The sequence below is a fragment of the Nyctibius grandis genome, chromosome 5, assembly GCF_013368605.1.
Source record: "Nyctibius grandis isolate bNycGra1 chromosome 5, bNycGra1.pri, whole genome shotgun sequence".
In the NCBI taxonomy this organism is placed as follows: domain Eukaryota; kingdom Metazoa; phylum Chordata; class Aves; order Nyctibiiformes; family Nyctibiidae; genus Nyctibius; species Nyctibius grandis.
The window spans coordinates 32,146,185-32,172,661 of NC_090662.1; the positions used below are offsets into that span (position 1 = coordinate 32,146,185).

The following is a 26,477-nucleotide window of genomic DNA, read 5'->3' on the forward strand; positions in this document are numbered from 1 at the left end:
GAGCTTCTACTCTTTATATTTAGGCAGGACAAAAAAAAAAAGAGGCTGTCTTCAGTTCTTCAAACAACTTAACTTTTTGAATGACACTCCAGAAATCAAATAAAAAGGGAATAACCACCTGCTTTATTAGCACTTCCATCGTAATATTATTTGCTGTGGTTATCAGCGGTTCATAAAAAATAGCCAGGAAAGAGAACAAAACTTTTAATTAATAGGAGGAAAGTAATCTAGTTATGGCTATATCTGTCTAGGTATTGCTAACTAACTTGAGGTTTTCTGTCACTCATTGCTATAGCACTGCATTTCAGTTCTGATCTGGACTTCCCATGGTAAGGTGTATGTAGCCAGCATACTTGTTTGGTCAGATTTCAGTTGAGCAGCAACCAAATATTCATCTCAAAAGAACCCAGAAAAAGTATATCAACTTCAGTAGTCACCCAAGTACATGAATGGCTACTTAATGGAAGAGTATTTTACACTGATTTCAGAGTAACAGCTGTATGCTCCATTATTTTTTGGCAATCAGGCTGGAGATAAGTGTAACCAGGTTTCCTGGCACAATCACTTTATACATGGAAAAGAAAGGTGATGAGAAGGGCTCTTCAAGTAAACAGAACTGAACTTATCACTACCAGTGTTGGAGTTCATGGTCATTCTCTAGAAAGGTGCTAACATGTTTTCTGTTTTGTTTTCCACTTGGCTGTGAATTTCTTTTTCAAAATTCTCCTGATAGTACCTGGCCACATTAACTACATAGCACAGCTTAATTTCATAATCCACTAAGCATCATAAAGGCAGCAAAATGGCCTTCATATCGAAAAACCTGTTTACATATACATGTATATATACATAAAGAAACCCTGCTATTTCTAGCATTTGTTATGTATATTTTTGATTATTTAGCCAGTTAGGAACTTCACAGATCTCACTCTGCTGCACAGCATGAACATGAGGTTTATAGGACGAAGAAGGACACAACTTGCTGTTTCCTGTGCTACAGCAGAGGTAAAAAGACCCTTGTAGCATTGTAGGTCACACAGAGCGCTCCCACTCCATCCTACTGAGTACAGGGGTGCAGAAGCAAGCCTGTCATTAGACTATTTTCAGTCACCATTCATCCTATCAACAGCAATGTTGAAGGTAAAATTTAACTGAATGTGATACATGTATAGAAGACTGTGACAGCAGGAAGATAAGTGTTCTGATGTTCTGGAAATGACAAATAGAACAGATTCTGTGATTTAGGGAAAAGGTCTAATTACTATATACTAGTCAAGATATTTACCTAAGATTGATCCAAATCCAGTTCCTGACTGGACAAAGTAGGAGAAAAGAAGCAGCAGAAAGAAGATTGACACTGCCACAACGATGTCCAAGAACCCAGCCAATAATAGTGCTCAAACAAAAATACAGAACCACAGAATCACAGAATCACAAAATCACAAAATCACAAAATCAACCAGGTTGGAAGAGACCTCAGGGATCATCAAGTCCAACCATTGCCCTGACACCACACTAAGTGCCATGTCCAGTCTTTTCTTAAACACATCCAGAGATGGTGACTCCATCACCTCCCTGGGCAGCCCGTTCCAATGTCTAATAACCCTTTCTGAAAAGAAATTCTTCCTAATGTCCAACCTGAACCTCCCCTGGCGAAGCTTGAGGCTGTGTCCTCTTGTCCTATTGCTAGTTGCCCAGGAGAAGAGGCCAACTCCCATTTCACTACAACCTCCCTTCAGGTAGTTGTAGACTGCAATAAGGTCACCTCTGAGCCTCCTCTTCTCCAGGCTAAACAACCGCAGCTCCCTCAGCCATTCCTCGTAGGTCAGACCCTCCAGACCCTTCACCAGCTTGGTTGCCCTCCTCTGGACTCGCTCCAACACCTCAACATCTTTCTTGAAGTGCGGGGCCCAGAACTGAACACAGTATTCAAGGTGCGGCCTCACCAGTGCCGAGTACAGAGGGACGATCACTTCCCATCTGGACAGCAGGGCTGGCACCCTCTGGCTGCAAGGTTACTGGGGATGAAGCTAGCCTAGTTCTGCTTGCGACATCGCTGCATAACCACAGTCAGAAATCAGTGTTTGGGAGGAAAGGAGAGAGGTAGATAAGGGGAATGGTGCAGACAGGTATTTCTGAAGATGGCAGGGGAAACTTTGCTGATCATACTTAAGAATGCAAGACCTCTTTGGCAGAAAGAGCAAGCATCACAGCTATTGCGCAGATCCGTGGGGCATCCATGTGACATGTGGGCTGCTCGGAGGCCAGACAAGCAGGCCAAGGAGACAGACCAGATGGCAAGATCATATTCCCTCACAATGACACGAAGGATGAAAGTAGAGTTGGTGTGACCCTCATTGACAGGATCAGAAGAGCACTGATTAGCTGCAACACATTAACTGAAGGCTCATCCCAGTCCTCTGAAGAGTTCAGCCTTTTAACCCCACTATGAGACACTTTTATGATAGATGCCAAGAAGAAATCAAGGAATTCAACAGCAAGACTGAGGTCTGTCTATACATAAATGAAGAAAGATTTCTGTGTGATGAGCAGAACTCAAGATTCATGATTATTGCAGTGGGCGGAAGCACATTAGGGCTGCATTTGGGTCCAATACTTTTCCAGGACACAAGATGTAAACACTGGTTATAATTTATGAAATTGGATGTTTGCAATATAGGGTCTGATAAAATGGATCAGGAAGTGAACCCAGCATGCTCTGAATGACATTAACAAGAATATGATTTATTGCATCCTGTTCAACAAATGAGGGGCAAGCTCACCACCTAAATGACAGCTTCTTTAAAGCAGGTATCTCACCATCTCTTTTTTTTTTCCCCAAAATGATGGTGTGTTGATGACTTCCTTCTATGGGATGTCTGAATTGCTACTGAGATAACAGCCATGAATTTCAGTGAAGAGTAGGTCCTCAGTATCTTTGAAAACTGTGTCCGTGGCAGTTGCTTTCATCTTAAAACATGAATCATATGGTGGGTACAGCTTGGGAGTAGCTGTGGAGGAAGAAGGGTGGAATAATGTCAGCAGTGGTTGTTTGGTGCTGCGTTAGAAGAAGCAAGTGACTTTGCAAATTCTTGTTCCTTCTGTGATGTTAGCACCAGAGCATGTGCTTTGTCTCTGCTGTTCCAGCCACGAATTATGCCAAGAACAACAGAAAATTGTGTCGTTTTCAAATCTGTTGTTAAATAATTGATCGTTTTGCTGCCACCATGAGGACACCTTTAGAAACAATGCTTACATGGCAGCGAGTCTTGGGCTGTGGGGGATCTATGAAGCATGTTAATTAAAATTACTAATTTAAAAAATATATTTTGGCAGTTGAAGATAAATAAATGCATGAGAGATTTGTTTCCTGAGTTCCTATGGTCTGAAATTACAGATGACAGTCCTTCTGAGGAGGGTGAGAGAATTCATTTAGATTAAATTATCCTTTCATTTCCTTTTCTAAAACATCAGAAAACCTCCCTAACTGACATTTTTGCCTTTGTGTCAGGGATAGCATTAAGAATAATTTTCTATGATTGTCTCTTCGACAGGCAGAGAACTCATTTTAATCGATACATCGTAAGCTGTTATTACAGCTATTTTCTATCTTAATTCATCCTGCCCTTCATAATTATGTGGGGTTTTTTCCTGGTTTTTTAAAGCTCTGGATGGTGGCAGATTTCCACCACCTAGTGGAAAAAGTCTGTATTGTCTCCTGAGAAGCTTCAGATTTCTCTCTAGTGCCTGTTTTAAAGCTCCCCATTGTAAGCTCTCTTTTGCCAGCGTTCATTACTGAAGAAGTTTTCTTTTTTCTATGCGCTGGTGAATGCACCCAGGCGTATACAGATTGCCTTGAAGGTTTAAGAATGTTACATATTCTACAAACCACATGTCCCAATGTACAGGAATTGTATGTCTGTGTGTTTTTTCAATTCAGTGATTTGTAATGTGAAAGGGAAATTGAAAAGCTTAAAAAATGGAGCAAGATCTGCCAATGAAAGCCACCGTCTCCCTGCAGCCCATCTGCTTTGCAGGGAGCCCTAATCCCCATTCAAGTGCACACTCCACTGCAAACTATGCCAAAACCCACCACACTCATTCATGCAATGTTCTGTGTCAGGATGCTCTGTACTTTGGGAGCCAAGACTGAAATGCCAAATCGAGTTGGGGGAAACTTCCAAGAAGGAGAAGGCAAATGCAAGTGGTGCCACTGTCATCTCTTCCTGTTACTGCCAGGAAAGTCTCTACCCCTTGCACCCCTGCAGAGCATTCTCTCCCTTCCCACCTGTCCCAAAGTGAGCAAGTGATGCCCCCTTTGGCCTCAGAAGAGAAGAAACTTTTCAGATCCAGCTCTGAGTGTGAGTTGCCAGGGGTAAGGGCAACAGGGTAAGAAGCTCTCTTCCTTTGACATCGTCCAGGTGGAATGATGACTCTGAGGAAAATCCTGTGTCTTGTTGAACCCAACAGGATTTTTCCTATGGTTTTGCCTGGAAAAAAGACGCCATTATCTCATTCTTAGCATCTGCCTCACAGTATTTAGCTTATCCCGATAATGCTTCTCTGAATCAGGAAAATGCTCCTATCTCCACTTCACACCTGGAGACGTACAGCCCAGGGAGATTAAGGCGTAGATTTACAAAAGGCTGTCATCATGACAGTTAGTCACCTTTAGAAGCTGTAGGATTTATAACACCTTTAGGAGTGCCACAGAGATCCTAAGAGATCCTCCTCCTGTTTGGTTATCTTCCTAATCCTTTGGACTGAGTTCCAGGATACAGCTTTTTTTCCAGCACCTTATTGCCAGCTAACTGCCACTTCATTCATCTGTGCTCAAAACTGAGATCTTCAAGACTCCAGCTAATTTGCCATGTAACGTTGGAAGCATGCAGACACATCTTTGCAGCATCTAAATGCCCTCTCCTGGCAATGCTGATCAGTTAGCATCCAGTTCACAGCTAAGATCTGCCAGGATTCAGAAATGAGCTGTATGCATGTCTCTCTCTTCTACAGTGCCTAAAATCTGCTCATTTTTTTAGAGCACTGTCTTGGTTTGGCCTAAACCAGGCCGATTTTCCTTTCAGTGATTTTTACTTTCAGCTAAGTCTCCTCTAAGTAACTGCACTTTCTGAAACTAACTGCATGTTTTTGCAGACAGTGTCTGCTTCCAGGACTGATAACGCTCGAAGTTTGTAGTTATCGCTGAGGCACCGGTAGGGATGTTGTGCAGTAAGGCTCCTGCTGTACTTAGTCTTAGAGAAACCAAGGTCACTGCTGAATTCCTCACTGCTTATGAGTGAAGAGCCGAAGGGGGGTCGCAGCTGCAGGGGGAAGCAGACAGGGCAGGTGACCCAAAATTGACCAATGAGGGTATTCCATCCCATACACGTCATTCTCGGTATAAAGCGGGGGGATCACGAGGGTCTCGCTCCTCTTGCTCTTTCTGCTATGGCCGGTGTCCAAGGAGGACTCCGACTGTTTTCCTGCTGCCCCCGATCCTGATCTGTGCATCCCTGAATCCAGCTCTCGACCGTCGCTAGGCCCAGCCTGGGCCTTCCCGGAGCCTGCCCTGCAGTGCCGGTGGTGACGTTGCCGACATCGGGGGAGCTCGATCTTGGTTTTGTATATATATTTGTATATATTTGATTATTCCAATATTATTATTATACTCTTTTTCATTATTATAGGTTTATTAAAACTGTTTTAACTTTCCAACCCGTAAGTCTCTCTCCCTTTTCCCTTTCCCTTTCCCTTCGGGTGGGGGGGGAGGGTTAACAGAGAGCGTCTGCTGCAGGTTTAATAGCCAGCCCAGCTTTAAACCGTGACAAGCACATCTGATGAATCATGGTCTACACAGGATAAAAAAGTAAACGGTAGTGTTAGTGTCCCCTCCCCTGCTTTGTCCAGTTGCTCAACTATCATGTGGCAGGCTTAAGGAGATTTCAGCCATTGCTTCCTATTTCGCAGGTGAGGGCTATAATTCTCAAATAACAGGGTGTTTAAATGTAGCTCCCAATGACACTTGTTAAAGTTGTACCATTTACATGGAAAAAAATACACTTGAGAAAGGAAAGGTTTCAAGTAAACGGATCAGTAGTTACAACTTTCATATGAAGTTTATGTTTTTGCATGAGGAACAGGAAAATACACTGCATTAGTAGCCAGCAAGAAATTAACAGCAGGTGAGGAGTATAGTCTGCGGTATTCATAAAAGAATCCCATAAAGAGGCAAATTAATTAGAAATTAGAAACCCCATTGCTTTTTTAGATACCTAAGGAAGAACTAGAACTGAGCTATACAACACAAATTGTGGGAAACTACAATAAAGACTTCTTACTTGTCAAGGACACCTGGAGCTGGCAAGGATAACCTGGATGAAAAGTTCTCCAACTCATTTATTGCATGCCAAATAATGGTATTAGTGCTTGTTATTCCTAAGTAAACGATAGGAGACTATATAAACTGTGGGAAGGGTATGTTTCCCTTCCAATTAGCCTGCGTAATACTTCTGTGGTCACAAAAATGTGGAGCCTGCAGTCCTTTAACAGAACTCTGCCCTAAAATGCACAGAATCATGATGCTATCTGTTACAAATAAGATGCTTCACCATCTGCCAAGACGGCTAGCTAAATTGACTATAAATACCAGTCAAAATTCTTTATATACCAGAATGACAGCTTTAAGGAGACAAGCAAGAATTTGTCTTAAAAATGTCTTAAACTGCAACAGGTTACAATCACTCAGAACAGAGAAATCAGTCATATGGCAGCTATCCTGCGAGGATCATGCCCAGACCAGAGGTGCCCCAGAAGAAAATCTGAATACAGAGGAGACTGCAGTCTCTCAGTGGTGAGAGGTCCAACCCATTTTGAGCAGATCCAGCTCACTTTGGAACATTTAACTGCTCCTAACAAAAGCAGAAAAAGGCAGTTTGATGGCTACTTTGGGATGGCAGGTATTGCATAATAACATCATATTGGGACAGCTAGCGTAGCTACTTCAGTAGGATTATAGCAATTCAAACCACAAATCCCAGATTCTTATGGAAAGAGAAATGCTGGTCTATAAAGCATAATGGAGGTTGTTTACTGAAAGAAATGGCTTCATCTTTACTAGCCCTGCAGAGTATTTGGAAGGGTTCTTTAAGTGCCATAAGAAATTCTCCATCTCAAAATGAGTGGATAGATCACCGATATAAAATTGCCCCTTGCATTATAATAATTTTCAAGAGGGCCTACATCTCCCTCAAATCAATGCATATGCCTAATCCTTGTCAAAGTAATGACTTAAGTGTGTGCCTCCATGTCAATGATTGTCTAACAGGCTTAGCAGTACGTTCTCCATCAGCGTGTGAATGGCCATCCTACTCACTGGCAAAATGTCATTTTATCACACAGCTGATGGAAGAAAAAATGATGCTGAACAGACTAGTGAGAGCCAAGTTAACCACGTCTCAGAAAACAGTACCGCAGCTCCTATGCCTGGCAAATGCCATGTGCTGAGCACAGGACTCCCTGGCTCCTGCCTCACCTACCCCCAGGCAGGGCTGCATTTCACATGTCCACAGAGGCCACCACCGACCCTTTCCCAGGAATGCACACAACAGGCTCCGCTGGCCCAAAAACATCCATTCCCCACCTCCAAGATGGGCTGAGGTTCCTCCTATGGCAGTCCCTACCCCAGCTCTGCTCCTGTACATCGGCAAAGCAGGTATTTGAGAGATCCACATTTTCTGGGGCTGACTCGTAAGCCACCACCACCCCATCCATCTTCATCCCCCAGTGCAGGCCATGCCTGCCTGCTGCTGCTTCCTTCCTTCCCTCCCTCCCCAGCGCGGGAGAGGAGCGCAGGCTTCACCTTGGCGGCTGGTCTTCCCTCTTCTCCTGGAAGGCTGCCATGTTTACAGTGGGAATGCTGAAACGCTCAGGGACATTTCAAAAGACGCTTATGTTGTTTAATTCCTTTTTAGACTTGATTTGATCACAAGCCCCTGGGTGTACCATTGTAGTACACGGCGGAGTAGCTTCACAGATCGAGGATAACGGAGTCAGCAGCGACTGGATTACAAATACTAAAAGGAAAAATTTACACTAGTACATGCTTATATCTCTCTTTTTAAGTTAATGTTTTTGATCAGCTGCACTTTTGCCAAACCTCCTTGCTCCATCTCCATATGTAAGCCTGGCCAAGTACATGACTTGCCAATTTCCATCAAAATAGCAATAGGCATCTAAAAACTCATTAAGAAGGCATTACGGCTGACCTTGGGTGGAAGGAAAAAGAGAGACATTGAAGAAAATGAAGCTTTTCTGACAGCAGACGCAGAACAGCAGTGCCCTGCTGGCTTAAGCGCACGGAGGCGTCTCATTTCTCTTCGCACCGGATGCTTCTACGCTACGACCTGCGCCTGTGGGCTCAGCCCCGCAGCCCGCCGGGGCTCCCGCCGGGCCCGGGGCCTGACGGGCGCCTCAAGCCTAAATTTGGATCATTTGGCTGCAAAAGCGCCCGTTCCCCGCGCCCCCTCCCCGGTCTCTCGAATCGCACCACATTTGCCGAGGCGGTGCCCAGGGCTCCCCGGGCAGCAGCTCCGCTGCCGAGGACACTCCTCCTCAAGGGATCCGGCCCCCGCGCCCTTTCCCCTCCCTGGGCCCCTCAGGCCCGGCCGCCGGGCGGGCCCCTCACGGCTGCGGGCGCCGCGGCGGCCGCCAGGGGTCTCCCTCGGCCGCCGCGGAGCCGCTGGGCGACACCGCCCTGAGGGGCCTGGGCTGGCGGCGGCGCCGGGGGGGCCTCAGCAGCGGGACGGGGCAGCTGACGGGAGAGCGCTGCCCGGCTCCAGCGCGCAGCCTCTGGAAATAAAGCTACAGTTCAGAATAACAGCCGCCTTCCGGTTTTCTTCGGCCTGTTTTTCATTGCCAGCAGGCTTCGCGTTACCTCAGAGGCCACAAAGTTTTAATAAACGGAAGATCTTTCATGTATTAACCACAAAAAACACCGACCGTTCTCGGGGCCTGCTCGGGCACTGCAAACATGCACATAGGAAGGTGACGTGTTGCCAACAGGCCTGCGAGGACATGTTTGACCTGAGCAGCGGTTGCCGCTCCCCTCTGCGAGGTGCTTGAGTAAAGACCTTAAAGCACCTGCTCAGACTGGAGGAAACGTGGAGAGCATTAAGGAAGAGCTTTCAAACTCGGGGCTGTCTCCTCTTTTATCAGTTTGTCTCGATGACTTGTTATGAGCATCGTTCCTCGAGGAGGTGGCCTAAACGAGTCAGTCAGTATTTATTCATAGGTGCTGAATCAGTTCGCTAGATTTCATTCGCTCCCTGTGCACTTCTGTGAGCTGACTCACTTGCTGTGGATGTCTAGGGATCCTCCTGCACCAGATTTTTGTATGAAGCTGGATGTAGTTCATAGAATCATAGTATCATAGAATCATAGAATCGTCTTGGTTGGGAAGAACCTTTAAGATCATCAGGTCCAACCATTACCCTAACACTACCAAGGAACTGTTCAAAACAGCCCCAAAACGCTAGGACCTCAGGGAGCTCTATTTTAGTCATTGGATGGCATTCATTTATAGTACCTGTGTCAGACAAGAAGTGCAACCCAAGAGCTGCTTTGGATCAAAGTAGCAGCTCAGGCAAACCAATCTGAACAAAATCTTACAGGCGAGCATCTACAAGAAGCACTTCTAAGGAAGCTTTCCTTGTACTCCATGATAGGCTGGCTGATGTTTTTTTTTAAAAACACTACACTTAAAATTCTATTAAAAATAATATCATTAAATTCTGTGTTTGTTATTATTGGTTTACAGGTAGCAAACTTTTCTTCCGTTACCTAGTTGTTCAAGCTTGTTCCAGGATGCAGTCAGTCACTGATGATGCACAAAAAGAATTACAATCTATGTCACACCTTCTGTTGAAGAATCAATAAAAATATTGTTGTTATCACCTATGTATCTATCTATATGATTTTGAGTACTCAGGGAGAGGTCTTCTGCAGAAAATGCTTCAGTGTTCCCTTCAGAAAAAAACTAAAGCATTATTGGAAGTTAATGAATTAGCCATGAGCTTTTGCTGAGGAGCAAAGGGTGTCTGTGAGTTCCAAAATTTCGTGTCACCTTGTAGACAAGCACTGTTTTCCAAAGTCAGTTATGTGGTGAAGAAGATATTAAGATTAAATGAGCAGTGCAGAACTTGAAAAGCAAACCCATAATTATTAATAGATTTTTAAATTGGCAGGCAATCGATTTTTAAATTGTCCTTTCACCCTTGTGTGTAATGCAGTTTGCCTCACAGTGATAAATTAGCAGCAGCACTGTGCTGTGACTGTTTCCACTGGAAGGTTCTCATTACCATTCAGGGGTTTTGCTGGCTCAATGGTTGAATCGTGGACCGCATTTTGACTGCTGAAGTGTGGCCCAGAAACCAGAGAAAGGATAGGAAACACAGTCTATAAAAAACTTTTCTTGAATTCTAAGATTGATCGGGTTCCCGAATAAGACTAACCTCTTTGGCCATAGTGTTACTATTTCTTATGTATGCCAGAGGAAGAGGCGGTACATTCATCCCCTCTGTCCCTCTCTTTAAATCTCAGTATTTTTGTTAATCTGTCAGGAAAGTAAGAACAGTTACATGTAATGGACCAAATGTGCTTTTTTTTTTCTTAATTGAAGAGAACAGTTCCTTTAATCCCAGTAGCACTGGGCTGCGATCTAAGGTTTTGATCCAGCTTTCATTGTTCACCAACATCTTCGAAGATAAATTACACTAGCAACCTATAAGAAGATCAGGTTAAGCATCTTCTTGGACAGATGATTTTCAGCTACTGGTCAAAACATAAATCCAATTTTCAATTACTATTTGGCATTTGTTTTATCTAGGTGTTCCTTAATCAGAGTTCTAATTAGAACTGGTTGCAATTTTGTTTGACAAAATAAACATTGTCAAAACAGTAAAGCTTTCATGGGGCACATTGCTTTGCTGCCATTTCCAGTGGGGTAGGTTCTGAATCTCAGTGCAGAAACTCCAATCAGACAGGGTGAAATGAATAAGAAAACTTGGAATTTTTGTTCTGAAAATGCATATTTGTAGGCAAATTCATGTGTAATTTTACAATATTATGCTTTCACAGAATCACAGAATCAGTCAGGTTGGAAGAGACCTCTGAGATCATCGAGTCCAACCAGTGCCCTGACACCTCCATGTCAACTAGACCATGGCACTAAGTGCCATGTCCAGTCTTTTCTTAAACACATCCAGAGATGGTGACTCCACCACCTCCCTGGTCAGCCCGTTCCAATGTCTAATAACCCTTTCTGAGAAGGAATTCCTCCTAATGTCCAACCTGAACCACCCCTGGCGAAGCTTGAGGCTACGTCCTCTTGTCCTGTCGCTCGTTGCCTGGCAGAAGAGGCCGACTCCCACTCCACTACAACCTCCCTTCAGGTAGTTGTAGACTGCAATAAGGCTGATCTTCAAAGACTTCAAAACCCCATGAAATGGTATTTTGTTCTTCATATAATTCTAGTTCTGACAATACTCCTGCTTTGTTCAATGTTGTTCCACTCTGCTCATTTTGCAAATACTTTGACGCCGCATTTAGTGTTCCTGAACAGTTTGGATTGTGTGCAACACACAACACATCACCTTCGAGAACATGTGGTCTAACAAAACTTGTGACAATCCTTTTGCTACACGTGGAATTTTCTCTTCTCTTTTCCAGATTCAGAGTACGCACATCGTTATTGTTTTTCACCCGTGTTCAGCTTTGTATTGTTACCAGTGAACGAAGCACATGAACTGAACTCATACTAGAGTTTAAGAATAAATGTTGTATTAAAATTCCAAGTATCTCAGAGGGTAAAAAAGCTTTCCTAAGAGTAAATTGCCTTGCAGAGTTAGTGTAATATAAAATAACTGAAAAAATGAAAGGTAACAAACTATTATTCATCTTCACAAGCAATAGGGCAGGTAATAAAGGGCTTAAATTTCAGCAGGGAAAATTTCAGTTAGACTTTAGGAAAAAAAATTAACCATATGGTTAGTTAAGCACTAGAAGACAAGACTTGTGGAAGTTCCATCATTTAAATATTTTACAATGTGAATGGACAAGCATTTGTCAGGAATGGTTTAAGTAAATCTGATGCTCCTGTCAGGCAAAGGGATGGATTTGATTGCCTCTCAAAATCCCCCTTTAGTGTCTGTGCATCATTTTCTACTGAAGATGCCAGCTGTCTGGACTTCCCTAACCTCTCACTGGTTCATAGACAGGTCTCTAGAAAGAATGTTTTGTCCTCAGTTCTTACATGCTGCTTGTAGACCTTGAGCTCTGCTTCCTTCTAGAGGAGAACAAGACTTGAGTTCAAGCTGGTGTTCCTATGGGAACATGACCCCAAGGAAGGCAAGCAAATACCTGCAACAGCTGACCCTCTATTACTTACTGTGTAGTCTCTCCACATGTAGTTTCATGTAGTCAGATACAGTCTGATGGTTTTGGGTTAACAAGAACATGGACTGTTGGGGATATCTGGAACAAAGGAGTGAATTTCTCATCAAGCTAACCAGGGGGAGAAAGTATTTTGTCTACTGATACTACCTAACCACCTAGAGATTCAGCCAACACTTCAGAGACTGGCACCATGATGCCTTTGATGGAAGCTGAAGTTAATTTCTTGGTTAAATCTTCCAAGTGTTTCTCCTTGCTTACCAGCATCTCTCTAGTATTGTCCAGATTTATTCAGCAGAAAATTTCCAGAATCCAAGTTGTCATTTCAGTAATTATAATAGTTACAGCTGTTGAGAGAGATGAGTGTCAGTGGCATGTTGTTAAATCTATCTGAACCCTTTGTGCATCATTTTTATTTACAGTGGACTCAAAGAAATACTGAAAAGCAAATTACTTTGGATAGATATCTCTATAGCCTGCAAATAAGAGAAAAAAGAAAGAAGCAGTACTACTGAGGACAGCTCTGACTACTGTAAGATGAAGCTATTACTGTCAGATCACCTTCCTCCTGTTCTTTGTCATAATACCAGACATTGCAAAGGCTCCTGAGATGTGCAGCCATACAAGAACAGAGATCTTACCCATGTCTACAGGAGACATTGTAACATCCATATACAGCACAGTGGTTATGCCACACTTAGTTGGAGCTTGGAATGTACTAGTCACTTAGCTGTTTATTCAAGTTGAGGATTATGGAGCTCTGGAATGATCTGAAATTCCCTTCAGGGTCAAGTTTGTAGAAGAGTCAATTATTCGTTTGTTTGGGACAATTTCACTGTCAGTATATTAGACAGAGGTGTTCCCCTTGAAGGAGCTGCTACTTGCTTCTGTTTAGGGGGGTACTCCAGAAAGTGTTGGTGGAGTGGTTGTGGCACTCTGCTGTCAGGGCAGCCCTTTCAACCCTTGCTCTGCTCTCATATGGAAGTGGTTCTAACTGGAAGTGGATATTGGTAACTTGAGCTGAGAAGCCGTAAGCAGCTGTTTGTGGTGCTGTCCCATATCTCCCTTGTACGCAAGTGGCTCCAACAACAGATGTGTTTCAGCAGTGCTAACAGGATGAGCCTAAGGAATTCCTCGGAACTTTGCACTTTTTCAGTCACTGATCTTAATCATGGATCACTGCAAGTGAAGAAGCAATTAACTATGAAAAGGATGATTCGGGGCCTCAGTCCTATATGATACTGAGCATGCCTGCACATTGTTATACCCCAGCTGGTCCTAAGTCTGTGGCAGTTGAGGGCACTCAGCACCTTGCAGGATCAAACCACGGAGTGAAAAAAAAGCCCAACACTTCTAATCAATAATAGAGATAGAAAAAGTGGATTTATTACGAGTACTGATTGAATAACTAGATTAAGAGTCATTGAGGACAAGATCAGAGATGAGGAAGCTTTCACTTCTTAGGGGACTGTTGATGTAGCACAGATTTTATTTACAGTCTCCTGCCAGAATAAAATCTATTAATTATTGGTGTCAGTTGCTAGTGGACTACAGACTGCTGTGATAGTTGCAATTGCAATGAGGGATGTGACAAATCCACATGTTTGAGATGCACCGAGTGCCAAATACTAGACTCGTTTCTCCCTGGCTAACAGGTACGGTGTGTCAGTGCAAGACAGGAGCTTGAAAGCAGTTATAGTAGCTACAAGATAAGTGGGTGAGATGAGAACTTCATACTGTCACTAAAAAGCATCTGACAACTCGGAGAAGAGCAGAGAAACAACACTGCGAGTGTCATGTTTTTAATCTTATGATACTTTTTCTTTCATCGTTTAACAGCATTTACAGAAAGATATGTGGGTTGGGCTTTTAGGGTTTCTTGATACCAAGAAGCATTCCTGGACCTAGTTCTTCACTCTGTTGTAGACAATAAAGTAGTCATCACAGAAAGGACTATCACTCGTTCTGGAAAAGGAGATAGCAATGCAAGTTGTCAACTTTGGTGACTTTTTTGTAAAATTGTTCAGAAGATATAAGAAAGCATTGGATGAGAAAGAGAACTTGAAATAAAAGAGATGTTGGACATACTCCATAGTGCCAGCTGCCGTTGCACTGTTGTGATGGGAGTAACCAATTTGTTTATTGAGAATGGAGGTGGCTCCTTAATGTATGTACCAGTAGAAGGTTCTGGATACTAAAATTACAAACCTACCCACCAGTCCCTTATGTGATCACATTTTTGGGTGTTCGTCTCCACAACTCTGTAAAGTCAGAGTGAGAAAGTGTCAGCTCCTGCTTTCACCCTCTGAGGTACCACTCCATTTTAAAAACATGAAGGTTCAGACCAGATTTCACCTGGCCCTTCTCTGACAGTGGCCAACAGCAACTACAGGGAAGAGTACAAGAACATGTAGTATTTTCCCCACATCACTTTATAAAAGCCCCTGGCCTTCACCAAGAAACTGCCAGCAAATTCTGAGTACGGCATACTAGCATTGCTATGAAATGGGTATTACCAGACTGAGTCCTCTAAACCCATTTCCTGTGTAAGACAATGTGTGAGCCGACACAGGCAGGACGCAGGAACAGCCACAAGACCACGGATAAAATGCAAAGAGAAAATTTATTCCCATTACCTTGCAAACCGGGGGATCTCCGAAGCAGCACCCGGGGCAAAGGCACACAAGTGGGGACGCAGACACCGCAGAGCTCGGTTCCTGCTAGACAGAGAGTGAGAGATTCCGGGCCTGCTGCTTTCGCCTGTATATAAAGGATTTCTAGCAGGTGGTAGTTTTCCACTGTGCTTTGATCTTCTTGCAGCAGGGCCGGAATCTCCGGCCTCAGCAATTAGGTGTCCCTGAGTCTTATCACAGGCCTCTGTTATCTAACTGCAGATGTTCTACTTGTCAGGCACACAAGACTAAACAACCGTTAGTAGTATAATATATGTGTTTTTCGATACCCCAGGTGAAAGTCACTTGAGCGTGTTTACAATCCTCCTCACCAGTCTTCCATTATATTCCCCCAGACAACATGACACCCACTTTCAGTCAATACAAATTTGGGCTGAATAAGGTATATTATGAAAGGGTTTGTTTTTACTCAAGTTTGTTTTTTCACAAAAGGAGTAGTACGTCAGTCTATTTAGATGCACAGAAAGGAAAACCACCAAACTCTGTGGCAGAATTGGATTTATTTATAAGTTATGGAATCTGAAGTTATCCTTAAATACACATAATATAGAAGCAAACACAAAACTTGTTCCAAAGAAACAGGAGAATGACTAAGTGAACAAGGTCATGCTGGAATCATGTGAATAGCAATCATTATTTTCTGTGATCTTTCACTTACATTTGAAGTAAAACTAAGCCCTTAGCCCTGCAATTTACAATGCACTGAGAATCTGGAACTCTTGCCCAAAACTGTTGACAATCCATTGTTTATTATAAATCATATGGGCTTAGTTTTCAAAATCTATATTCACATAAAAGAGGATAAAATATTATTTTCTAATATTTTTCATTCAGCTGGCTTTTCCAATGCTCCTGTGACCATATCAGAATGTTTAAGTAACCTGTGTGCCATATGAGAAAGTATCTGAGTACATGAATACGCTGAATTTCATTCCAAAGAAGATCTATTCTCCAGGGACTTTCATCTCAGCATGAGTAAAGAAGTAATCATGAAGATCAGGAGACTGTGTGAAGAGGTATCTCCCCTTTTCCTTAATTCCTGATTGATTTAGATGCTTTAATATCATATTGTTCATTTTCTTAAGCTCTTCTATGTTCTTCTTTTCAGATATTAGTCTGCTTGATATTTGGTCCATCTTGTTTCTAGTTTGAACTTGAAAAGGAAAATGTACTGCGTTAAATTAGCAACATTTAAGTCAAGAGCATCACAACCCTCTCTTGCATTCCTGTGGGAGTTTGTAGGGAAATATGACGGGCAAAAAAATTAAACAGGGAAACAACTGCAGAACCTAATGTTAAGAAGTTACGCATCTGGTGGAGTTACCTGCTCGCTACATTCTTTCACAGAATCACAGAATGTTAGGGATTGGAAGGGACCTCGAAAGATCATCTAGTCCAATCCCCCTGCCGGGGCAGGATTGCCTAGACCATATCACACAGGAACGCGTCCAGGTGGGTTTTGAATGTCTCCAGAGAAGGAGACTCCACAACCTCTCTGGGCAGCCTGTTCCAGTGTTCGGTCACCCTCACCGTAAAGAAGTTTTTCCTCATATTTAAGTGGAACCTCCTGTGTTCCAGCTTGCACCCATTGCCCCTTGTCCTGTCAAGGGATGTCACTGAGAAGAGCCTGGCTCCATCCTCATGACACTTGCCCTTTACATATTTATAAACATTAATGAGGTCACCCCTCAGTCTTCTTTAATTGCTTATTTTCTGTTTTATTCAGTTTAGTGCAGTGTAATAAAATCAAATACTGCTCAGACAAATGTTGCAGTCTTCAGGAGCATATCCATTCCATTAGTGTCCACAGGAAAATGTCTTATTTAGGGGCTCCAAGATGCAATTTCTGGGCAGTATGCGTCTGTATTTTTCTGAAAGTACAACTACTAAAACACACAGCAGACTACAGCCACATCACTGGATTTCCTAAAGCATTTAGATTAAAGGAAAATTCTTGCAAATATTGGCAATTGGAGGCCAGTTTCCTCTGTAACACCAATATGCAGTACCCGTCATGTACATTCCTGGAGCTATTTTTATTTTGGCCTTCTGAAGTCAACAGAATTTACCCATGCGTTTTGAAGCTTAAGTCTAATAGTGCCAATGCTAAATGGAGCTATGTCTACGGATTGCAAACATAATCTGAGATTATGATTGTAACATAATCTGAAACACTACTGGGAATCAGTTTCAAAAACCACAGGACTCCACCAACCTGAGCCCAAGCAAACTCCTTTAATCCCTGTAAGTAGCCTTTTCATTATTACTTTACCATTTTTCCACTAGAGGGGCACATTACTCATTTTTCTATACCAGGGCTCTACTTTTAGCAGCTCCCTGTTAAATAAATGTGGAATTCAAGTATGAGATATTTTAATTAGGGTTTTACAATCATGGCACTGAAAATTTCCTTTGTGCTCTTTGATATTCTGTTCTTTGAGTGCTTGTGAGTCAAGGGTTAGGATTTCCTGCTCAAAAAGGAAAATGAGGATTTTTGCTGTGCTCCAGCGACAGGATAAAAGAAATGTTGATTTCACATGGATTACAGTTCATTCTATATGAACTTGTAAGTTAAAATAATGCACCTGCTACTCTGTTCAGTACCATTAGCCCAGGAAACCCCAAGATGGCAAGGGCTCCATAAACCAAGGTCACCTGTAGCCATGTGTTTATCTAAGCCAGCCCAACCAGTTCCAGCCAAACCAGAACAGTAATTACATCTACAGACTCAATGCTACGTGCCAATTTTGATGTATCTTATCCAAATTTTTGTTTCTTATGTTTGAGATTTTCTTAGTTCCAAACAAATTTCCAGTCAGTACTTAGCTGGCAACCTTCAGGTCTTTCTTCAGGTAGCCTGATTTAAGTGTTAGCCCTGGTGTAATTCCAGTTTCAGTGAATGACACCAATACTGAGTTTTATCTGGAAAGGAATGGAAGGCATGTTGTCAAAGTATCTCACTGCCATACATTAATCTTTAAAATTTAATTTAATTTCCAGTCAGCATTTTTAGCAACACAGTTTAACCCTGCTGAGCTGAATTCTTCACAGCTGTTGAAGCTCACAAAACCTTTGCACTAAGAACAAAATTGGGCCTTTTAGCTCAGAGAGTAGAGGCCTGTGCTTTTACACCCATGACCAAGACCCACTGCCCATAACCAGGCAAAGCCTTTGACCATACAAATACAGCTGTAGCACATTATAAAGTAGCGTGATGCATTTCAGCAAAGTTCTTTTTCCAATTGGCCCTACATTTTTAAGAACCACTCTTTGGTTTACTTACTTATTAAAAATATTACGAATGAAACAAGTGTCAAACTGACGATCAAAGTAAGAATAAAGGTGACGAAGAACAAACACTGGTTTCTTGAGTTGCTCACTGCTGTGTTTTCTCCAGTACCGCCAGTGTTCTCTTCCTCATCTGTTACGAGATGACAAATCATTTAGTGATAAAGTTTGTTAACGTTGGTTAGGATAAACATGACAAAATACTTCTGGCTTCATGAAATGGTGCAGAATACATCATAATTTTGGCCAACAGATTTTATTTCCTGTGATATTGCATGAAAAGGGAAGAAACCAACTTTATGTGCTCAGCTTGAATTTGGAAGTATAAAAACTAATACATCTGTTATATCTGTTGGAACATATTCAACGAAAATATTTCTGCTGTTGAAATCCACTGTTTTGTTGAAGTTGACGTGCTTTACAGTTCGGAGTTTTACAGCTCAGTTTTACACGTACAAAGGTCTCACTGAAGTTTTCATTAGAAGGCTTTCTAAGGGCCTGAATGGACTCAACCTTTTCAAAAGAGAAAAGAGAAGAATTCATATTGAAAACCTAGATACAGATTCATCCTACACATTCATCATCTAGATTTGCTTTTTTTTTTTTTCTGTTTGATGACAGAAATATCCCTGGATTGATTAATTTCCCAAATTAAGCACCTCAGTTAAGCTCCTGATGTTGATAGGATGAATGTAGGTCTTTTTATCTTAAAACAAACATTTTCTATATTATTCTTCTTTAGATTTTGTTGGTTTCATTCCAGTAAAAAATAAGGTACATATCCTCCCAGATTGTCAAAAATGGAATAGACTCTCACATGGACTGCATATGTTGGCCTTCAAGCACATGAAAAATGAGGGGAAAAAAAGGACAAGTAGTTGCTATGCTGCCCTCGAATCAGCGCAGCAAGCCAGTTTATCGCTTTTTAAAGAAATTATTGTGTATAGGGAAAGTCAGTAGTTTCTCTCATAGAAACAGTTGCGATCAAATGAGAGGTGGCAATGAGCCCTAAAGATAACAGGTGAAGACAAGTGAACACCATGAGGAAATTCATGTGAATATAAAAAAAAATCAGGCTTGAGCCAGATTTGTTTAATCCCAAATTTGCATACTACTGTAACTACTTACTGAGGTTTGGTTCTATTTTATGTTTTGGGGGGAGCAGGGAGCTAATGTAATTTCATTTTGGTGTCAATCTCATACATGCTAACATTACATGCAAATTACTGTAATTTCTCCTCCTGTAATTGCTGCCTTGCCATTCCGAAAGGGAGAGTAATGTGTGCATCTGTGAAAACATATTTCTAGATCGTGTCCTTGTTTCAGCTGGTAGAAATCTCTGAGGTCTTTGAAACTGAGCCTGTAGTGATGAAGCTGAGGGAAGGCTGCATAAGCCACCACAGCACTTCAGTAATGAACCGTCCAGGGGCTGACCTATTCACTGAGCTAGTAGATCTCTGGGAATATCTCTGCTTTTCTTTATTGCATTTAACATGCTCCTGCCTGAGAGTAAGCGGAAACCTTTTAATATTTGGGGTTTGGGATTTTATTTTTGTTCCCTTAGCATTCATAACAAATGCATCATGTATTAAGTGCCTGCACCAATATTGCTTTCCAATCAGAATGATAAGGATGGGGAAGGCCTGCTACTGCTGTCTCTCAAGCATACGAAGCTATCGGTAGAGATCTGAAAAGTGGTCTGTGCTTGCTCTGCCTAATCAATGCTTCTTACTATTTCATCTGGCTGAACATGCCAGACTGCAGTGTTGTGAGGAATGAACACACATTCTTGCCAAACTGCAAACAGTGGGACCATTTTATCATCTAAAAGATAAAAAAAATTGCTGCATGGCTGCTACCAAAGCAATCAAAAACCATATACATTTTAAATAGCTTTTAACATGATTGCTAGTGTGTTTGATTATGCCAGGTCATATTAAGCTACTGATCAAAAGGATTGCTGTGTACTGCAACATTCTTGAAACATTGTTTTTAGACCAAATTGGGCATCTGCTATACTAATAATTGATCATTCACAAGATTTTAGTATTTATCACAAATTGAAAAATACTCCACGAATCTCACTGATTTTCTGGCAAGAGAACCAGAATTTTATGCTGCTGAATAAGGCAGCTAAGAACTGTGAAAAATTCTTCTTACGTATTTAACTGATGGGATAAGATACCTACAGAATCTCCAAGTTTAAAAAAAAATATGTACGTTAAAAAGAACAATCCTAGAAGGAGCCAAAGCACTTTACAATGGAGTCATAAAATACATATTAGGCTACCTTTATTTACAGTTGAAATGTAGGGAGGAGCATGCATGTGATTATTCCACAGAACCATATGTGATTCCACAGAACCCTGTATATTTACCTGGAAAGTAAACAATACTGTCCAATAAAAATTACAAAAGAAAGCAAGACAGTCACACTGCAAAGAGTTTCTTTGACATTAAAACCGATTTATCCCATTGTCTCATTTTGACAATATCAAGATAATCTACATATGAAAATTAAGTAGCTTATGTCTAACATCTTTGTGTTAAATATAGAAACCAGGACCACTCTAGTTAGTTGCATTAGGAAAACTTAGAGGACTGAGAAACAGAAGTAATGGAATGGCATTTAAGTCCTATAACTAGAAGCATGATTAAGTTATGGCCATCTGAAACTCTTTTAAACATAGCGGTTGTTCTATAGCTTTTCTTCAGTCAAATTTGCCATTATAATAAGGGAAATAAAAGCAGATTCAAATATTGATATGTGGAATGCTGCTGAAGAACTCCAAGTTTTAAGATGTTTTCAGGTCACAAAGAACTCAAAATATATTGTAGCTATCACTGGGTGAAAATATTATTATTGCCATGAGACATCAAAGATAAAAGCAGTATAAAACCAGTAGAAGTGTGAGAGCCAATATCTGAAACTGTAAGTAAAGAGAGACTGCAAATTAAAATGCTTAGAAGTCTCATGGGATATGTCAGATAACTGGTTTGAGTCCTTACGAGATGTGCCTTAAAAGAATGAACAGAAATTCTCTGGTGTTTCTATTGCCACATGTGAATTTTAGTGCTTGTGAAGAGTTACGATGTGATTTATCTAGTAGATGTATATTGAGCATTGCTAGAGACATTATCCTGCAAGGGATCACCTCACAGATCCCAGTGGAAATGGAATATAAATTCAGGCTTGACAGTGAATCTTAGCCAAATGCCGGGATTTTCAAGAACCTAGTAACTGCAATACTCATCAGGAGCAGCTAAACCATTAATCTGATGTCTAAATTATGCCATTTTCAATCTTCTTATATTTTTCAGTACAAAGCTTGACATATATATATTGGCCTATTGGGTTGTTGACATCAGTGATACACAATGTGGTCAGCCTTTTCAAATGTCATACATAACTCTCTTGATGTCCTATTGTATGTATAGAAAACCACAGAGCACCTATCATACGTACCTAGCACATGTTCGGATCCATCTGGACAAACATTCAGTTTGTTTAGGTTGTTTAAGGAGTCAACTACATAAAGTTTTCCTTCTTCATGAGTATCGGGCAGGTTAATTTCCAAGGAGGGCCTCTCCATTGTATCTAAAAGAAATAATAATTAAAAAGGTTAATTAAAACATGGATACCTGAGATAACTGGTAACAGTTGGTGCCCTGCTCTAACGAAATGCTAAGCAGCCTTAACAACCCTTAAAATAAAGGGATTTGAAGGACCAGCACACTTACTAGATCTTGAAGGGAAGGGTAACTCAGTACATAGCACTTGTTTATTCTTGGAGATCTTTGATAAGTCTAAGATTTCATTTCTTCATTGTGTTTGTGCACGTGTATACTTATACATACATCTACGTATGTATGTGTGTGGAGGAAGAGAGAAAGAGAAAAATCTATTTGACTGGCTCCAGCATTGATTTGAACATTAGTTGTTTAGTTGTATAACCCTTTTAGTTTGGTGTGTACTTGGTAAGATGTAGAGTGATATCCTGACCACAGTGAGAGACGAACTTTCACCAGCATGGCCAGGAAGAATGTCACTCAGAACCTCTGCTTTCAGCATCAAATAATTCAGAGATAAGACAGACAAAGCAGGTGTGGATGTAGGAGATAAGCAGCAAGAATATGGGTCTGCTTGTACACCGTAGAATATCACTGTGAAGTTATTATTTGTGAAAAATGGAGCAAAAAAAAGTCTTCTAATGTGATTCTACACCACACAGACGCTAGTTTTGGACAAGTTAAAGCCTGATGGCAAAGCCTTTTCTTCAGACTAATACTCCTTGCTCTAAAAAAAGCACTGGATGGGGCCCGATTAGCAAAAACAGCTTCTCTGTTGCATGAGTTTGGGTGCATGAGCTCATTGAATGTTTGTTTATAGAAATGCAGTTATGAAGGAAGATTATACATATATATAGAAAAGAAGCAATAGCTAAGCAGGCTACTCTATGAATTGCACATTATTCCTTAACAGTCTTTTGGTTTTCTTCACACTACCCTGACTCCAAAAATGTCTTCTAGAAACAAACTACAGTTATAGCCGTAAGGAGATGCAGATGCTCTAACTAGGCATCTTAGACTACACTGGTCACTGAAAACTCCCTCTGTAATTACTGAAGAAAAATATATACCTCCAGGTAACATTGCTCTTATTCTAAGATATGTCTTTTTGACCTTAAAATCACAGCCTAGATGTACCTTTCCCTTGCTAGTGAATATAACAGGGGAGCTCACAGAGATTAGTTTAGACTTGAAGTTGAATACGTCTTACCCATTTAGTATTTTAGATGGGTTAAAAACTGGCTGTCTGGCCAAGCCCAGAGAGTGGTGGTGAATGGGGCAAAGTCCAACTGGCGGCCGGTCACTAGCGGTGTTCCCCAGGGCTCAGTTCTGGGGCCGGTGCTGTTCAATATCTTTATAGATGATCTAGACGTAGGGATTGAGTGCACCCTCAGCAAATTTGCAGATGACACCAATCAGGGTGGGAGTGTTGATCTGCTGGAGGGTAGGAAGGCCCTACAGAGGGATCTGGACAGGTTAGATAGATGGGCCGAGACCAACGGCATGAGGTTCAACAAGAACAAGTGCCGCGTCTTACACTTTGGCCACAACAACCCCATGCAGCACCACAGGCTGGGGGAAGAGTGGTTAGAAAGCGGCCCGGTGGAAAGAGACCTGGGGGTGCTGATCGACAGCCGGCTAAATGTGAGCCAGCAGTGTGCCCAGGTGGCCAAGAAGGCCAATGGCATCCTGGCCTCTATTAGGAATAGTGTAGCCAGCTGGTCTAGGGAAGTGATCGTCCCTCTCTAGTCGGCACTGGTGAGGCTGCATCTTGAGTACTGTGTTCAGTTCTGGGCCCCGCACTTCAAGAAAGATGTTGAGGTGTTGGAGCAAGTCCAGAGGAGGGTGACCAAGCTGGTGAAGGGTCTGGAGGGTCTGACCTATGAGAAACGGCTGAGGGAGCTGCGGTTGTTTAGCCTGGAGAAGAGGAGGCTCCGAGGTGACCTTATTGCAGTCTACACCTACCTGAAGGGAGGTTGTAGTGAAGTGGGAGTCGGCCTCTTCTCCCAGGCAACGAGCAACAGGACAAGAGGACGTAGCCTCAAGATTTGCCAGGGGAGGTTCAGGTTGGACATTAGGAAGAATTTCTTCTCAGAAGGGGTCATTAGACATTGGAATGGGCTGCCCAGGGAGGTGGTGGAGTCACCATCTCTGGATGTGTTTAAAAAAAAAGATTGGACATGGCACTTAGTGCCATGGTGTAGTTGACATGGTGGTGTCAGGGCACTGGTTGGACTCAATGATCCCTGAGGTCTCTTCCAACCTGACTGATTCTGTGATTCTGTGATTTTATCAAAGCTCTCAAGTTCAATTTTATCTGCCAAACATAACTCAGCACTTCATGGGATGCAAACCTCCTGTTGATGGAGGGTGTTAAGCACCTAAGGGTGATTTCTGAATCCTAGATGGGTTGAATTGCCCTCTTGACATGCCTCTGAGCCCTCTCTCTCTTGCCAGGCAATAGAGAACGCAGTGTGACTGGATTCCTAACATAGCACTTACATTAAAAACCTAAAGTTTGAGGAATATAGCCCTGAGTGTTTACAGAAAGACCTACTCTTTCCTTCATCAAACCAAATGCAGATGATTGTCATAATTCCCCCAAATTCAAGCACACAGCCAAGTAAACATTCACTGAGCTTCAAAAAGTCTGAAGACTAAGTGCTTCAATCACGCCTGGTAATGGGGCTTATTCTCCTGATAGCGGGGGGATTGATGGGCCTACATGTCTACTTTTATAGTTCTGTTTAATAGAGTGTAAGAAAAGATTACAGCTTTTTTTTTTCTCTGTTCAGAATTGCTGCTGCAAAATACAAGGATAAGGTAGAAAAGCTGGCATAGTAGTGGTTACCCTTACCTAGCGAGTGAGTTTTAGGTGTGCAGCAGTAATTTCAGGACAGATGGCCATGTCCCCTGTCCTTCCCCTAGAACTTTGCGTGGTGCCAGGCAGCACGGTCTGTGAGCCACGTCCCCAACAGCGCTGGCTCTGCTGTCTCCCCACAAGCACATCGGTGGCCAGCTGCACGCATTACGGAGCCCTGCATTTCAACAACGGCGTGCTAAAAGTTACCGCCTCGTGCACAGAGGCCTTTGGTTATTTTTAGCTTCCAAAGAGCAGTTGTTTCTCGTGGGTATTTTGATTAGTACCTCCCTGAAACTTCAGGGAAGACTCTTAACAACTTGAGCTGTAATAAATGTGAGTACCTTTGATTCATTACTATTACCATTTACTTTTCATTTACATTTACATATCATTTACATTTATATTTCATTATTAATTATTTAAAACCAATTTCCTCACTGTGCACATAACTGCAGTGGAGATAAACATTATTCTTAATTCAACAAAGTGTATACTATGATTGTTTGTTTGTTTGTTTTTATGGACATGCCAAAAGAGGGAGAGAGAGGATACAGACATCGATGTCACTGACCAGAAGCATTGATTATTTTCCCAACAAACTAATCTAAACTTTGTGGGTTTTGGAGTCACTCTGTCCTGTACTTTAACCTTGCTTAAAGACTTTTTTTCCCCTTTTCACTTTTAAATTTCTTTAATTTTTTTGTGGTAAAATTAGAACGTAAGTGTGAGAACACACTGAAAATTCTTCACAGAAAACAAGGAAAATAATCAAGTCTAAAAGGAAATAAAAACCAATCGAGTCTAAAAGGAAATAAAAACCAGGAGAATGAAATGTTACTTACAACATAACCACGTTCAGGTAATGCGCCGGTATGGAAGAAATCAGCAAGTGAAAATCACCCGAAGAAAACTCCTCTCTCTACTTTTAGACCCATAGGAACCTGTCAAGTCCTGCAGGACCCATGAAGGCAGCTACGAAACAGACTGTCCCTTTCAATCTATATTTAGAGTTCATCTTGGCTAAGCATACTGACTTCACAATATCGATCTGTTTAAAAAGAAATCAGCACATATACAGCTCTTTTTTTTTATATTGGAGTCATTATGATGATACCCTATCATGGCGAATGGGAAGGCTTGTTACTGATGGTCAATATTTCACTAACCTTTCAGTTTACGATGTCTTTTAAAACCTCATTTGCTACACAGAAGAGTCATAGCTCCAACACTGTAGCTATGAGTAACTGGTTTGCTATGCAGAAGTCATATCTACAGTAGTGCAGTTATGAGTACTTTAAAGGCATAGACTAGAAAAAACAGGGTATTTTATTCCTTCTCCCACACACCTTACAAATTCAAGTGGGACAATATTATGGGATGGACTAATTTGTCCAACATCCTTAGTTGTTTAAAAACTAAACTCCGATGAACTGTTTGTGATTACTGGTAGTTGCTCTTTTTCAGTTCTCTTGATCACTAGTTTTTTGTTGCTGACGTTGCAGAACATAGTGTTACAGCACACGGTAATGACAGGCAGCTGACACACGAAGTGACCATGGCTCAAAAAACAAATGCTTTCTGAAGCCATTCTATACATTTAAAATTCTGAACCTCTT

General features: G+C 41.8%; 1 protein-coding gene across 1 annotated transcript; it reads right to left on the minus strand.

Annotated features, from left to right (window-relative positions):
- Positions 1–15,621: 15,621 nt before the first annotated feature.
- On the minus strand, positions 15,622–26,014 carry LSMEM1 (leucine rich single-pass membrane protein 1). The gene is made up of 4 exons (XM_068401363.1): positions 25,704–26,014; positions 21,895–22,026; positions 18,424–18,561; positions 15,622–16,293 (listed from the first exon to the last, which is right to left on the minus strand). Exons 2-4 carry the CDS (start codon positions 22,019–22,021, stop codon positions 16,085–16,087), a joined length of 474 nt encoding a protein of 157 aa, XP_068257464.1. The 5' UTR covers positions 22,022–22,026; positions 25,704–26,014; the 3' UTR covers positions 15,622–16,084.
- Between the last annotated feature and the right edge of the window lie 463 nt (positions 26,015–26,477).